The sequence below is a fragment of the Nerophis lumbriciformis genome, linkage group LG33 (assembly GCF_033978685.3).
Source record: "Nerophis lumbriciformis linkage group LG33, RoL_Nlum_v2.1, whole genome shotgun sequence".
Taxonomy (NCBI): Eukaryota; Metazoa; Chordata; class Actinopteri; order Syngnathiformes; family Syngnathidae; genus Nerophis; species Nerophis lumbriciformis.
The window spans coordinates 17,680,956-17,697,280 of NC_084580.2; the positions used below are offsets into that span (position 1 = coordinate 17,680,956).

Genomic DNA, 16,325 nt, shown 5'->3' on the forward strand with positions numbered 1-16,325 from the left:
CGCCTGTCAGCCCGGGTGAGGAGTCAGTTAAGCTAGAACTAACCAGCGCCAGGCTGGAAAATTCCTGCACACATAGCATTTCTCGTAGAATAATACATGACTCACAGTGTTTTTTATTTAGTGACTGTGCCAGAGGTAGATATGCATTCTACTGAGGTGGCAAATTATGAAGCTTTAAATCTATCGCAGCACCAAGCAAATAATACGTCCATTTCAATTCCTAGATGGGATTGATATTATTTAACACGCACTACGCAAAATAGACGTAACGTTAATAATATCAGTACTACGGATACCTATAACAAAAAATGCCTCAAAACAGCCCACCACATATAATATGGGCTTTTTAAACATCAGATCATTGCTTCTTAAAGCGCTATTAGTTAATGGGGTCATTAGAGACAACAATCTTAACGTCATTGGTCTAAATGAGAAAGATTGCACATTTTTAAAAAGTATTGAACCCTGTGGTACGGCACAAAAAATATATTCAGCTCTGTAGAAGTGTGTTCGCCTATCTTCACGTATTGCTTCCTGTTGGTTAAGTAGCTTCTAACCCAGTTCAAGACCAACCCTCTGATTCCATACCTTTCTAATTTGTTTATTAAGATGCTGTGATTAATTGTGTCAAATGATTTTTATAATCCATAAACACTGCAGCAGCACTTTTTTTTTTTTGCTATCCATCGCATTGGTATTTGGTTATTTCGATTAATGCCATTGATGTTGAGATGTTGGCTCTGTGTCCGTATTGTTTGTGAGTGTTTAATTTTTATTTAAGAATTTGTCCAATCGGTTGTTAAACAGTTTTTCAATCATTTTAGAAAATTGTGGAAGTAGAGAAACAGGTCTGGAGTTTGTAAACTGGTGTTTCTCACCAGTCTTATAAATTGGTACACTGCAAAAACTGAAATCTAAGTAAGACTAAATATCCCAAATAGGGGTGATATTTGCTTATTTTCTGTCTGATAAGATAATTCGTCTCACTAAGCAGATTTTATGTTAGAGTGTTTTACTTGTTTTAAGGGTTTTGGTCCTAAATTATCTCAGTAAGATATTACAGCTTGTTGCTGAGATTTTATGACCTATATTGAGTAAAACATGCTTGAAACTAGAATATCAACTAATGCAAAGCTGTGTCATCAATACTCACAAGTATACAACTACTTTTTTAAAGTAATAATTTCTTATTTCAAGCATGAAAAAAAAAAATCATGACTTTGACACAATTGTGTCTCATAATTAAAACGGATGATGGCCAAATGGACTTTGCTGTTTTATTTTCAATGAAACAATAGAAAATACGTACTCATATAGTAGTACAGTTGGCACAGTACAGTAAACTGACAGTTAATATTTAAACATTTAACATGCGACATACAGTTGGCACAGTACAGTAAACTGACAGTTAATATTTAAACATTTAACATGCGACATTTCTAACAATTTTGAACCAAAATAGTTCATGCACATTCAGATAAATTATTCAAAATTACAATTAAAAAAATTGTTTGGCCGGGGGCCAGGCTGTATATATGCGCACTAACTGACTGAAAGAGCACACACTTGGCGCGATGATGTCATGTTATCGATGGAAAAGTGCATTTTTAGACCATATGATTTGCCTGAGCGGCTAGGAGACCCCGAGAGTAACAAGTGGTTGCCTTGTTGCCTTTCCATTGAGAACAATAAATTACTTTTTAGTATAAGTTTGCTGGTTTCAAGAAATGTAATGCCGAGCGCATATCATTATGTCAAGATAATGGCACTAGCATTTACTTAATTTAAGAATATTTTTCAACATATTGAGCAAAAAGGTCGCATATTATTTTTTTCTACCAAGAAAAGTGCACTTGTTATTAATGAGAATATTCTTATTTTTGGGTTCATTGAAGTTAACTAATTTTACTTGTTTTGGAAAGTCTTGACAAGCCAAATTTTATTGTTCTATTGGCAGATAATTTTGCTTAGTTCAAATTAAATACCCCTCATTTTTGTATTTTTTTTCTTCTTTTTTTTTTTTTAACACTGACTTTTTGCAGTGCAGTGACCTGTACACAATTCTTCGCCAACACCATCTCAGATGGGTAAGGCGCGTTCATCGTACGGATGACGCTCGCCTCCCCAAACTGTTATTGTATGGCCAACTAGCCGATGCCCTGCGCAAACAAGGACGTCCCCGCCTATGTTTTACGCCTTCCACGGTTTCTCGTTGTGCCCATTGGGTTGAGTTTTTTCTTGCCCTGGCTTGTGCAGCCCTTTGAGATGTCTGTGTTCAAAGGCTATATAAATAAACTTTGATTGATTGATTATTGTATTAGACAATTATTTTGTACAACAGTCTTAATATTGTGAAAAAAGTGTACAACCTTGAGATTACATACCGTATTTTTCGGACTATAAGTCGCAGTTCTTTTCATAGTTTGGCCGAGCTACAGTGCGATTTATATATGTTTTTTTCCTTCTTTATTATGCATTTTCGGCAGGTGCGACTTATACTCCGGTGCGACTTATACTCCGAAAAATACGGTATATAAATGTATAGCTTGCGTAAAAGGACAACTATCTATTTGAGTAGAATCGTCTATTTGTGTTGACGATGCATTCTGGGATCAACTAGAAAAAACACCGTATTATCTAGGCAATAATTGTTTTTGGGCTTTACTCACTAAACTGACAGATGTGGTCGCTGGAGTTGGACTCCGGCATGGCGGTGATAGTGAGGAGCGGGCAGCTGTTTCCACCCAGCGTCTCGCACAGGACGTCCTGTCTCAGATAGATCTCGGGGGTCCTCATCGCCTCCAGCTTAAACAGGTGCATCTGCAAAGGTTATCGGTACAAACATGTTTTTGATGGGAGGACCACAGTTTAAGCTTGGTTAACTCAGCCAAACTGTGAACACAGTTACACAATGATTAATGAGTGCGCAGCAGCTGGAGAACACAGTGGGTGTGCAGGCTCAAATTTGTATTTAGCAGTCGGCGGATGCATGCGGGGTCACAGTGGAAGCGTAACAACAGGAGAGCTTATTAGTGTCAGTGTGAAGCCACTCCGCAAACATCCACAAATACTGCGATATCAACAACAACAACACCTTAAGAGACGAGTACGTGTACGGGTAATGGTAGGTAAAGTAGCAGACGTCATCCTTATGGCTGAAGCTGGTGCTGAAGCTCATTGTGTAGTACGACTTCCCTTTCTGGCCGCCTGTCGCAATAGAACTCCTGGCAAAATGGTTCCTGGGAAGAGAATTTGACAATTGTTTTTTATTAAAAAGCATCCAAAACACAGTTGGTTTGTGACTTACTTGTAGTAACAGATGTCTGTTCCTGTCCTGACCCAGCGGGGCCTGCCACTGATGGCCTCCTGAACGGAGTACATCAGCACCTGCATGCCTATAAATAGATATACAGTACATATACAGTAGTCGACAGTGCAGGTGATTTGAATGATTGCATCGCACTGAGCGTCTTACCGTAGTTGAACTGACTGTTGGACTTCTCACAGTTGATGATGTTGAAGCGGTACATGGTTCCAACGCGCATGCCGCTCACCTCGAAATAGAACCACTGGTGATGGTGGTTGCTGTTGATGTCCGAATTCAGCACCAGGTCGTACTCGTACCTACACGCCACAGACCGATTTTAGATTGAATGACTAAATGAACGAAGGAACAGTACATCATCTTTATGGTGATAAAGCACACTTTACAGGAGCTTACTTCCTGACTTGAATGGCCTTCCTGAGGTTGCCGGACTCAAACTGAGAGTTGAACTTCAACGACTCGCCATCGCTTTCAATCACGGGACAACTGCAAACAAGCGTCATTTTAAGACTAATCAACCAAATTATTTGTATGGCACCGTACATCACAATGCTGCCCAATTAGGGGTGTAACGGTACGTGTATTTGTATTGAACAGTTTCGGTACGGGGGGTTCGGTTCGGTGGTGTACCGAACGAGTTTCCACACAAACATATCAAGTAGCCGCCTAAGCTAAAGTCTTAACAAGCTGCTCCGCTTCCTTCTGCCTGTCTCTGTCAGTCCTCTACACAGCACCCAGCATTGTCCCACCCACCCACACAACCATCTGATTGGTTACAAACAGAGCGTTAACAGCCAATCAGCAGTGCGTATTCAGAGCACATGTAGTCAGTGCTTAGCGTTTAGCAGGTAAGCATCAGGCAGCGGAATCTCCCCAAATTATAATAAACACCTCCCAGTCAACTACTAGTAACATCACTATGAGCCCGTTGACGTTCTAGAAACATAAACGGCAGCTTCAGCTCGCTCACAGTCCTGGCTTGAGGTGAAGGCTAATTCACTTTTAGCGTAACGTTAGCTAATTTTACGGTGTGTGTGTGTGTGTGTTTGCGCTTGCGTGTGTGTGTGCGTGTGTGTGTTACGGACAGCAAAGCCCTGTCTGTCTGTTATTTCACTTTACCTTTTTCTGTGTTGAAGCAGCAAAAAAGGACATTATGTTAAATGAAGAGTTTCTGTCTCTGATAGTTAATATAATAATGTAACTGCATCATTAAGCCTACATGAACTCCATGGTGTTCAGGGATGAATAGTCTCTCCTATTACTTTTGTACTATTTTTTCAGCTATAGTAACATTAATCATTAGTAATGTAGCAGCCTAGTTTTGCATGGCAGGGTCCCTGCTATCACATGTTGATAAAAAATATAACATTTACGTAATAAAAATCAATAACAGGCTTCCCAAATGCTGTAATAAATTAAGCATGATGAGTTGACTTGAAACTGTTTAATGTTGCACTTTTTATATGTAGAAGAAAAGTTTTGTCATTTTATTTACCGTAATCTGAGCAACAACTTGAGGCAGTTTATTGTTGATTAACGTGGGCAGAATTATTATAATGTTCTCAATGTTAAAAGGATAAAGCCATTGTTTACAAATGTGGTAAATAAATAACCAAAAAATTTATATTTTGTTGTTTTCTTACTGTACCGAAAATTAACCGAACCGTGACCTCTAAACCGAGGTACGTACCGAACCGAAATCTTTGTGTACCGTGACACCCCTATGCTCAATGTGCTTTACAGTATTAACAAGTTAAAAACTAGTCAGAAAAGCAATAATTAATCAAATACATGCATATTATAACAGTGCAGAGCCTCATTTAAAAGCAAATACAATTGCGTGTAAAAAGCCAGCCTGAATAAATGCGTTTTTTGTTGAGATTTAAAAGTTTCCAGTTCCATGAAGGATCGCAACTTAGGAGGGAGTGAGTTCCATAACTCGGGAGCGAAAGCAGCAAAAGAACGATAACGCAAATTTTCAATTCAACATTATGCAAAAAAAAGTCATACTTTTACAAAACCCAAAACCAGTGAAGTTGGCACGTTGTGTAAAACGTAAATAAAAACAGAATACAATGATTTGCAAATCCTTTTCAACCTATGTTCAATTGAATACACTGCAAAGACAAGATACTTAACGTTTGAACTGGAAAACTTTGTTATTTCTTTACAAATATTAGCTCATTTAGAATTTGATGCCTGCAACATGTTTCAAAAAAGCTGGCACAAGTGGCAAAAAGGACTGAGAAAGTTGAGGAATGCTCATCAAACACTTATTTGGAACATCACACAGGTGAACAGGCTAATTGGGAACAGGTGGGTGCAATGATTGGGTATAAAAGCAGCTACCATGAAATGCTCAGTCATTCACAAACAAGGACAGGGTGAGGGTCACCACTTTGTGAACAAATGCGTGAGTAAAATGTTGAACAGTTTAAGAACAACATTTCTCAACGAGCTATTGCAAGGAATTTAGGGATTTCACCATCTACGGTCCGTAATATCAAAAGTTTCAGAGAATCTGGAGAAATCACTCCACGTAAGCGGCTCAACATTGAATGCCCGTGACCTTCGATCCCTCAGGCGGTACTGCATCAAAAAGCGACATCAGTGTGTAAAGGATATCACCACATGGGCTCAGGAACACTTCAGAAAACCACTATCAGTAACTACAGTTGGTTGCTACATTTTAAGTGCAAATTAAAACTTAAATATGCAAAGCCAAAGCCATTTATCAACAACACCCAGAAATGCTGCCGGCTTCGCTGGGCCCGAGCTCATCTAAGATGGACTGATGCAAAGTGGAATAGTGTTCTGTGATCTGACGAGTCCACATTTCAAATTGTAAGCTGTACATCAAGCAATAATTGGAAAGAATTCCACCTGAAAAGCTTCAAAAATTGGTCTCCTCAGTTCCCAAACGTTTACTGAGTGTTGTTAAAAGGAAAGGCCATGTAACACAGTGGTAAAAATGCCCCTGTGCCAACTTTTTTGCAATGTTTTGCCGCCATCAAATTCTAAGTTAATCCATCCATCCATCCATCCATTTTCTACCGCTTATTCCCTTTTGGGGTTGCGGGGGGCGCTGGAGCCTATCTCAGCTACAATCGGGCGGAAGGCGGGGTACACCCCGGACAAGTCGCCACCTCATCGCAGGGCCAACACAGATAGACAGACAACATTCACACTCACATCCACACACTAGGGCCAATTTAGTGTTGCCAATCAACTTATCCCCAGGTGCATGTCTTTGGAGGTGGGAGGAAGCCGGAGTACCCGGAGGGAACCCACGCAGTCACGGGGAGAACATACAAACTCCACACAGAAAGATCCCGAGCCCGGGATTGAACCCAAGACTACTCAGGACCTTCGTATTGTGAGGCAGATGCACTAACCCCTCTTCCACCGTGCTGCCCAACTTTCTAAGTTAATGATTAGCAAAAAAAATTTACATTTCTCACTTCGAACATAAATATCTTGTCTTTGCAGTCTATTCCAGTGGTTCTCAAATGGGGGTACGCGTACCCCTGGGGGTACTTGAAGGTATGCCAAGGGGTACGTGAGATTTTTTTTAAATATTCTAAAAATAGCAACGATTAAAAAATCCTTTATAAATATAAATAAAAACCTATCTTTTTTTCCAAATAGTTCAAGAAAGACCACTACAAATGAGCAATATTTTGCACTGTTATACAATTTAATAAATCAGAAACTGATGACATAGTGCTGTATTTTACTTCTTTATCTCTTTTTTTCAACCAAAAATGCTTTGCTCTGATTAGGGTGTACTTGAATTTAAAAAAAATTCACAGGGGGTACATCACTGAAAAAAGGTTGAGAACCACTGCTCTATTCAATTGAAGGATTTGCAAATCATTGTATTCTGTTTTTATTTACAATTTACACAACGTGCCAACTTCACTGGTTTTGGGTTTTGAACATTAATTGTTCACATTTATTTAAAAAGTCATAATTTTACAAGGCAATAAGTTTGAATTAAATAAATAAAACAAAACTCACCTGGGAACATCAAGGTCATAAAGTAATTTATCCAAGATATCATTTGGGTGTATCAACCTCTCGATATCCTGGAATATCTTGGACCTGTGTGGTAACATAAGCAATGATCATTGTTTAGTTTTGGCATTGTTCAACAATTTGGAATTGGTGCGGAAATTAAGACCAATATGGTTATAGATTTGTACTAAAATCCAGATCCAGCATGGCCGTCATACATTCCATCGCGCTAGCCAGGGGTGCCTAAAGTGAGGCCCAGGGGCCAAATTTGGCTGGCCAAGACATTTCGACACATTCATACTGACATTTCAACACATATTCATACTGGCCTATTTTAAGCTCACACAATCATTGATGACATGTCCTCGAGGCTAACTCGTTGCCATCTATCAATAAAATAATCTCCGCTACCTTATATATGTTGGTATGGGTTTAAACACTTCAATTATGGTGCTGCTGTATGTTTAAAACACTGGCACATGTTCACTTTGGCCCTTGGAGGAAAAAGGTTTGGACACCACTGTGCTAGACTTTAGCTCAAGTGAGCCTCTAAAGCAGAGGTGTCCAAACTTTTTCCACTGAAGGCCACACACTTATAAATGAAAGCATGCGGGGGCCATTTTGATATTTTTCATTGTCAAAACTAGGGATGTCCGTTATCGCCCGATAAATGCTTTAAAATGAAATATCGGAAATTATCGGTATCAGTTTCAAAAAGTAAAATTTTATGACTTTTTAAAACGCCGCTGTACGGAGTGGTACACGGACGTAGGGAGAAGTACAGAGCAGTTGCGTCTCCCAGTCATACTTGCCAACTCTCCCCATTTTCCCGGGAGACTCCCGAATTTCAGTGTCCCTCCTGAAAATCTCCCGGGGCAACCATTCTCCCAAATTTCTCCCAGACAACAATATTGGAGGCGTGCCTTAAAGGCACTGCCTTTGCGTGCCGGCCCAATCACATAATATCAACGGCTTTTCACACACACAAGTGAATGCAAGTCATACTTGGTCAATAGCCATACAGGTCACACTGAGGGTGGCTGTATAAACAACTTTAACACTGTTACAAATATGCGCCACACTGTGAACCCACACCAAAAAAGAATGACAAACACATTTTGGGAGAACATCCGCATCGTAACACAACATAAACACAACAGAACAAATACCCAGAACCCCTTGCAGCACTAACTCTTCCGGGACGCTACAATATACACCCCCGCTAACCCCCAACCCCGCCCACCTCAACCTCCTCATGCGCTCTCAGGGAGAGCATATCCCAAATTCCAAGTTTTGAGGCATGTTAAAAAAAATAATGCACTTTGTGACTTCAATAATAAATATGGCAGTGCCATGTTGGCATTTTTTTCCATAACTTGAGTTGATTTATTTTGGAAAACCTTGTTACATTGTTTAATGCATCCAGCGGGGCATCACAACAAAATTAGGCATAATAATGTGTTAATTCCACGACTGTATGTATCGGTATCGGTTGATATCGGAATCGGTAATTAAGGTATCGGAATATCGGCAAAAAAGCCATTATCGGACATCTCTAGTCAAAACCAATGCAATAATTATTGTAACCATTAGGGCTCGCCTCAATTTTTGCAATTGTTAAATTTCCCTAGGCACCCAAAAAAGGTCTCAGTTATTAGTGTTAAAAACAATTGCTATTATTATCAAATTTGTTTTTTTACTTTCAACGCTAATATACTGTATCTATAAACTACAGATCTATTTTTTGACATAAAGATTTAATATTTGTTCATGTTTTATGCTGTTTTTGTCAAAGAAAACTCATTTTTTTATGGCAAAAACACAATATACGCAACATTTGCCCCACAAAAATGTTCAAAATGGGATATAGTGAAGTGAAGTAAGTGAAGTAATAGGAGCCTCAAATAGGTAAATAATTCATAACAGCATTGTTTTTTATTCATTATTATTTTTTGAACAATGACAGTTTAAAAAAAGGTCGCTGGGATCCAAAAAGCCCCCTTCTCATAAAAGTGTTAAAAATAAGTCAAATATCAATATATATTATTTTTACTTTCAATGCTGGAATCTTTAGATTAACTTCAGATCCATCCATCGATTTTATAATTTTTTTTGTGCAATGCCAGTTTTAAAGTAAAAAACTGCCTGCATGGCAGCTTTGTGTTATTATTGTAGAGTCAGTTTTGCCACATTTTCTCGTTACTTTTCTCAAAGTGTTAACATGTGCTCAATGTTTCCTTACCATTATTGCTATGTTGTCTATTACCATTGTTGGTATTTTGTCTATTACCATTGTTGGTATATTCATTATTCCTACATTGTTGATACAAATTATTGTTGCAGTGTAATAATTATTGTTAACTGTGGTAATGCCGCTATGATACAACATTTGTATTATAATCCTTGAACAAAGTAAGAGTGAAACTCATGTGAATAATCACTGAATGGAGAACTGGGGGTGGGATTAAATAAGTTATCTTCTTCCCACTCCCTTTCAGGCAAAACTGGACAATCATGCATTACATACTATACATTACCTTTTGCACTATATTCATTTATATTATTATGTGTTGTCAACTTTGTACTTTTTTATATCATTGCCTGAAATAAATAAATAAATGGAAAAAAAAAGAAAAGAAAAACATTGCACCTGTTTGCTCTTTTCTTCCACTTTGTATATTGTTTTTGTAATAGTGTTCTTAAAATGTCCCGCAGGCCTTTAAGAAATTAGCTCCAGGCCGCACTTTTGACACCCCTGATCTAAAGAAATTACCTCCACAAGTGTGTGTTTTTATGAGGGAATTTTTTGGGTACCAGTAGTGTGGAATTCAAAAAATGTGATAATGGCCATGGAGCCAGGAAAACTGTACCCATGTATTTATGTCTATCAGTACAATATGGCTAAAACCAACACATTAGCTCATCGCCGACGTTGACTCCACCACATTAGTCATTAACAGTGGTTAACTTCATTTTGCGCTCATATGAGAGTGAAAAAAAACGGTTACAAAATGAGATGCATGATATCTTGGAGCAAGGTGAAAAATGTAAGTTAAAATCAGTGATGCGCATTAATTGATAAACTTGTAGGGCAAATTAAGCAGTATCATTCTGCTCAATACCACAGTTGCATGGAAACAGCGTGGCGAAGTTGGGAGAGTGGCCGTGCCAGCAACCTGAGGGTTCCCGGTTCGATCCCCACCTTCTACCAACCTCGTCACGTCCGTCGTGTCCTTGAGCAAGACACTTCAGCCTTGCTCCTGATGGGTCATGGTTAGGACCTTGCATGGGATCTCCCGCCATCAGTGTGTGAATGTGTGTGTGAATGGGTGAATGTGGAAATAGTGTCAAAGCCCTTTGAGTACCTTGAAGGTAGAAAAGCGCTATACAAGTATAATCCATTTACCATTTAACAGGATTCACACGTGCTTTTAAAAACAAAATTCAAAAATAACAACTCCTGATTTTCCACATAGTGGATCAAGGTAATTTAAACTAATGTCCACACTACATACATTACAGTCTTTAACTAAAAGTGGTTAACTTCTTTTTACACTTTTATGACACCAACATGAAGTCTTAAATCGAGTAGAAAAGTAAAGATGGATAGTTACCGATTAATGGATTGTTGCGCCAATCGAGTAGATATATTTTGCTCAATACAAAAGAGGCACAGAAACAGGAGTTCAGAACAATCACCCATCCTTTTTGAAAAAAAAAATGCTAATTGCTCCCATTGTAACTCAAAGACATTAAATGAAATGTCCACACGCTTTACTATTAACAGCGCTTGACTTCTTAATGCACTCGTATGACGGTAACAAAAATCCTTTTAAAAGTCTTTCGCTGAGGCCAAATGTTCAAGTGGATAGATTATTGATTTACACAGTGTGGCGCTAAATCTGCTCAATAATACTGATGCAACGAAACAGGAGTTCAGAACAGTCAGGACTTGGCTTTGCCATTAAAAATAACAATTAACGGATTGGTCATTTTCTGTGCAGTCAATCAAGGACCATTTCAAAAAATCCAGAGTGAACGGTTTATACGCTGATGTTTACCAGCACTTAACTTCTTTTTACACTTGCACTAGTTAAGAGTTAGAATGTTGTGTTTTAGGATAGCTTAAAACACAGGTGTCAAACTCAAGGCCCGGGAGCCAAGTCCATATCTGCTTATCACCCTGACTTATGATTTCAAAGCATAAGCAATTGTATAAAAATAATGAGGTGATTATACAATAATATTCATATATATCCACTGTAATAAGCGATCTACAAAAAGTCAGCCATAACTGATGTGGCCCTTATTGAAAACAAGTTTGACACCCACTGTCTAAAGGTTTATTTGTTTTTGTTTTTTTAAGTGAGGAAATGAATTGTAAAGCAGAACAGTCAGTGTCTCACCTCTGTACGCCGTAAACTCTCTCCAGGAGGGGCTCCCTAAACGTGGGCGCCACATGTCCAAAGTAGTCTGGGTAGGCCACTTCAGTGTACTGAGGGACAGAATGAGTCCCCTTCACCATTTCCACGTAAAGGTCCAAGTCGTGCAGCGGGAGAAGCTGGGCCGTGTCGGGTACCTCCAGGACGGCGCCTTCGTCCTCCGTGCCCTCGGACCCGCAGTCTGACCCTCCTCCTCCAGCCATACAGCGGATCGCGATGCCCTCCAAAAGCAGAGGAGACTGACTGGGTTTCCGTGTGCTGATGGAAGATCCTTTGTGCTTGTCCGCGTTTAAAAACGCCTCGGCTTTAACGGAGACGCATTCCAGCGCGTGTAAGAGCTCCTGCTGCATCTCCTCTTTTTTGCTTAGCTCCTTGTTGAAGCGGAAGGTGTCCAGCTGTAAAGCGGGAGGAGGAAGAGGAGCCGTGGCGGTGGAGGGAGGCGACGGGGGGTCTCGTCCTTTGTGAGGTGGGCACAGCACCTGAGAGTTCTGCGTGGTCACGTGATTCGGGGAGAGGGCCTGAGCTGTGGGCACGATGACCGGCCTAGAGGGTCGGGCTGAGGAGGATGAAGATGTGGTTGAGGCAGTGGTGGAGCAATCAATGTTATGACCCTAGTGGAGCAAGATTAGGACAATATTACACGCCATAATATGGATTAAAGAACACTTTATTAGGTACACCTAATGCTCATAAAGAGCTGCTAATATTACAGTTCAAAACAGTATTTAAATGACAATACCAAAATGTTCTGCTTATTTTGATTCTCAATATATTGTTCACTTTTAAGTTGTTCAAAAGATGTGACGCGGTGAGAGCTGGTATGGTTATGGTTGATGAAGTTACATGAAGGAAACAGCATGCCGTTACATTTGCGCAAGTCGACACGACTAAAAAGGAGTAGGAAGAAGCAGAGCCCCTTTAATCAAACCCCTTCTGCACATCCACTACTGATAAATCATTACACTTGATCTTTTAGATGTTGAGTCTTACAATATTTACTTTACTTCCTGTGTCAAGAAAAGAAAAAATATCAATAAGTTTTTGATCAAATCAAATATCATAGATATTTTAAAAAATGCCACGATATATAGCTTGTGCAGGGTTAATAAAAATGAAGGAAAATGGAGAAAAAAAAGGGCATTCAAAAAGTAAAAAATTCGGAAAAGGTGTTAATCATAAATAGAAAATAATGAAGTTGAAATAAAGTGGCAAAATTAAACAAATACAGAATGACATTACGCATAATTGATTTCTGTACAGTATATAAAATATAAAAAACAAAATGTGGCTCATTTATGTATGTATTTTATTTCAATATTTTTCCACATCAACGTTCATTAGAATTATGTTGGTCCTATTTGCCTCACAACTGAATGCAGAATGAACACACAGTTTGTGTAGGTCAGGGGTCGGCAACCCAAAATGTTGAAAGAGCCATATTGGACCAAAAATACAAAAAACTAATCTGTCTGGAGCCGCAAAAAATTAAAAGCCATATTACATACAGATAGTGTGTCATGAGATATAAATTGAATTAAGAGGACTTAAAGGAAACTAAATGAGCTCAAATATACCCACAAATGAGGCATAATGATGCAATATGTACATATAGCTAGCCTAAATAGCATGTTAGCATCGATTAGCTTCCAGTCAAATATGCCCGATTAGCACTCCAACAAGTCAATAACATCAACAAAACTCACCTTTCATGCACAACCTTAAAAGTTTGGTGGACAAAATGAGACAGAAAAAGAAGTGGCATAAAACATGTCCTAGAAAGTCGGAGAAAGTTATACATGTAAACAAACTACGGTGAGTTCAAGGACCGCCAAAATTAGTAGGACAAAACGGCGCTCGCCAAATACTTGAATCAGTGAAGCATGTTTAATATAAACAGTGTGCTTTATAACAATTAGGGAGGATTGTGTCATGTTTGTCCTCCTACAGAAACCATATTAAAACCAAAAATATTTTTTTTCCCCCTCATCTTTTTCCATTTTTCATACATTTTTTAAAAAGCGCCACAGAGCCACTAGGGCGGCGCTAAAGAGCCGCATGCGGCTCTAGAGCCGCGGGTTGCCGACCCCCGGTGTAGGTGAACCTAATTTTGTGATCCGTAATATGCGGCAGTCGTGGCAATTTAAAATAAAAAATACTGGCCTGGAAGTCCTCAGTTAGCTCCACGAAAAACCTCTCGTAGACTTTTAACTCTTCAAAAGGTCGGCCCGGGCTCTTCTGCGGGTGCAGCTTGTTTATGTCCTTCTCGATGTCTTCGTTCTGTTTGAAAAGGACATCAGTACACGGGCAGAAACGTGTCTTGTTTACTAGCACCCTCTGCTGGAGTATCATATACCATAAATGCTCTAATTATAACAATTAATATTTACCTAATGCAGCGCTAATTGGAAGCAGCTGTTATTCTTTCATTGGAAAAACTCTTTAAAAAGGAATGTACCTCCTCTTTTTAACCACATGGTCATTAATGAAGAAGTTTATTGCAGGACATAGCAACAACACAACCAATGTTGTGACAGTCAGCATTAACAGCGCTGATGAGTGTAACCCACATGACTTATACACCAACAGCTCAGTAGCATCATTTTAAAGCGTACGCAGAGGTAGATAAAGCTGCTACTGCCATTTTGTGGAGTCGACTAAAAAAAAAGGGTATCAGGAAGGCCAATGTTGTTTGACCCGGTGCTAACTAGTGGTTATTTGCTTCTGTAGACTCATGTAGTAAACTGAATAAATAAATGGGGCGTTAACAGCAATGTACACAAGAAATTACCAAAGAGCGAGGATCCTTCTCGTCCTTCTCGTCCTCCTCGTTCTCTGTGTCGTTCTCCGTGTCTGCATCCATGTCCTCGTTGTCGTCGCTGTCGTCCACCACGTCGTCCACTGGGTGAACACACACACGCACACACACACACACACACACACACACGCACGCACACGCACACACACACACGTGCATATTTCAACTCAAAATTGGACTTGCTTGTGTGCTGCCATGGTCAAGTGATTAATGTACGCTTTCTTTTGAAGAAATAATTCTTCAAATACGTGTCTGTTGTTATTGTTGTGTAAATATGGTTTATTCTAGAGATGTCCGATAATATCGGCCGATAAATGCTTTAAAATGTAATATCGGAAATGATCGGTATCAAAAAGTAAAATTTATGACTTTGTAAAACGCCGCTGTGCGGACTGGTACACGAACGTAGGGAGAAGTACAGAGCAGTTGCGTCTCCCAGTCATACTTGCCAACCCTCCCGATTTTCCCGGGAGACTCCCGAATTTCAGTGTCTCTCCCGAATATCTCCCGGGGCAACCATTCTCCCGAATATCTCCCAGACAACAATATTGGAGGCGTGCCTTAAAGGCACTGCCTTTGCGTGCCGGCCCAATCACATAATATCTACGGCTTTTCCCACACAAAAGTGAATGCAACGCATACTTGGTCAACAGCCATATAGGTCACACCGAGGGTGGCCGTATAAACAACTTTAACACTGTTACAAATATGTGCCACACTGTGAACCCACACCAAACAAGAATGACAAACACATTTCAGGAGAACATCCGCACCGTAACACAACAGAACAAATACCCAGAACCCCTTGCGGCCCTAACTCTTCCGGGACACTACAATATACACCCCTAACCCCCAACCCCGCCCACCTCAACCTCCTCATGCTCTCTCAGGGAGAGCATGTCCCAAATTCCAAGCTGCTGTTTTGAGGCATGTTAAAAAAAATAATGCACTTTGTGACTTCAATAATAAATATGGCAGTGCCATGTTGGCATTTTTTTCCATAACTTGAGTTGATTTATTTTGGAAAACCTTGTTACATTGTTTAATGCATCCAGTGGGGCTTCACAACAAAATTAGGCATAATAATGTGTTAATTCCACGACTGTATATATCGGTATCGGTTGATATCGGAATCGGTAATTAAGAGTTGGACAATATCGGAATATCGGATATCGGCAAAAAAGCCATTATCGGACATCTCTAGTTTATTCACATGGGGGGATGAAAGAAGAACTGCATTAAAAGTGTGATACAGGTATGATAGTAGTTTAGATGATGTGACCCATGCAAGCGTGATGAATGGCGATTGTTAATTCTCGACATGTCTTCAGACGTCTTACCCTTCTTTAAAGGCTCGTTGCAGAGTTGAGTATTTGTTCTTCCTGTTGGGAACATCGTCAAGAGTGTTGCTGCTCTAAGAAATATTACTTGTCCGCGTGTGTGCGTGTCCATGCATTGACGCGAGTGCATGCTTTTACGCCATCGGCCCAAATGTGACGCTGGGTGAGTGTTTGTGCATAACGTCTCACCTCCGGGAGGTTGGCTGTATAATTGCGCCACAGGCCCTGAGGGCAGGACATGCGTCAGCTGGTGATGGAAAGCGGACTTGATGGTGGGCAGGGGCAGGCGGTTCTTGGGGAAGCACTTCCTCATGATGAGACTTGAAGTGTTCACCAGAGGATCCAGGGTGCGCACAGTGAGGCACTCCTGGAAGAGACAAACAAAA

At 39.9% G+C, this 16,325-nt stretch overlaps 1 protein-coding gene across 7 annotated transcripts in view; it reads right to left on the bottom strand.

Moving 5' to 3' along the window:
- Positions 1–16,325, bottom strand: part of agtpbp1 (ATP/GTP binding carboxypeptidase 1) — a 71,146-nt gene that overhangs the window by 21,300 nt on the left and 33,521 nt on the right. For 5 of the 7 annotated variants that reach the window (XR_009811545.1, XM_061928976.2, XM_061928975.2 and 2 more), the window contains exons 11-21: positions 16,129–16,306; positions 15,940–15,981; positions 14,573–14,682; positions 13,945–14,061; positions 11,749–12,395; positions 7,346–7,429; positions 3,722–3,811; positions 3,476–3,624; positions 3,308–3,395; positions 3,095–3,239; positions 2,670–2,820 (exon numbers count right to left, since the gene is read on the bottom strand). Coding sequence is in view for 6 of the 7 variants with exons in the window: in XM_061928976.2 (XP_061784960.1) it covers positions 2,670–2,820; positions 3,095–3,239; positions 3,308–3,395; positions 3,476–3,624; positions 3,722–3,811; positions 7,346–7,429; positions 11,749–12,395; positions 13,945–14,061; positions 14,573–14,682; positions 15,940–15,981; positions 16,129–16,306 (1,801 nt within the window). In the remaining variant the exon portion in view is untranslated. The remainder of the gene's footprint in view (positions 1–2,669; positions 2,821–3,094; positions 3,240–3,307; positions 3,396–3,475; positions 3,625–3,721; positions 3,812–7,345; positions 7,430–11,748; positions 12,396–13,944; positions 14,062–14,572; positions 14,683–15,939; positions 15,982–16,128; positions 16,307–16,325) is intronic. The other 2 variants (XM_061928978.2, XM_061928981.2) reach the window with 1 other exon arrangement.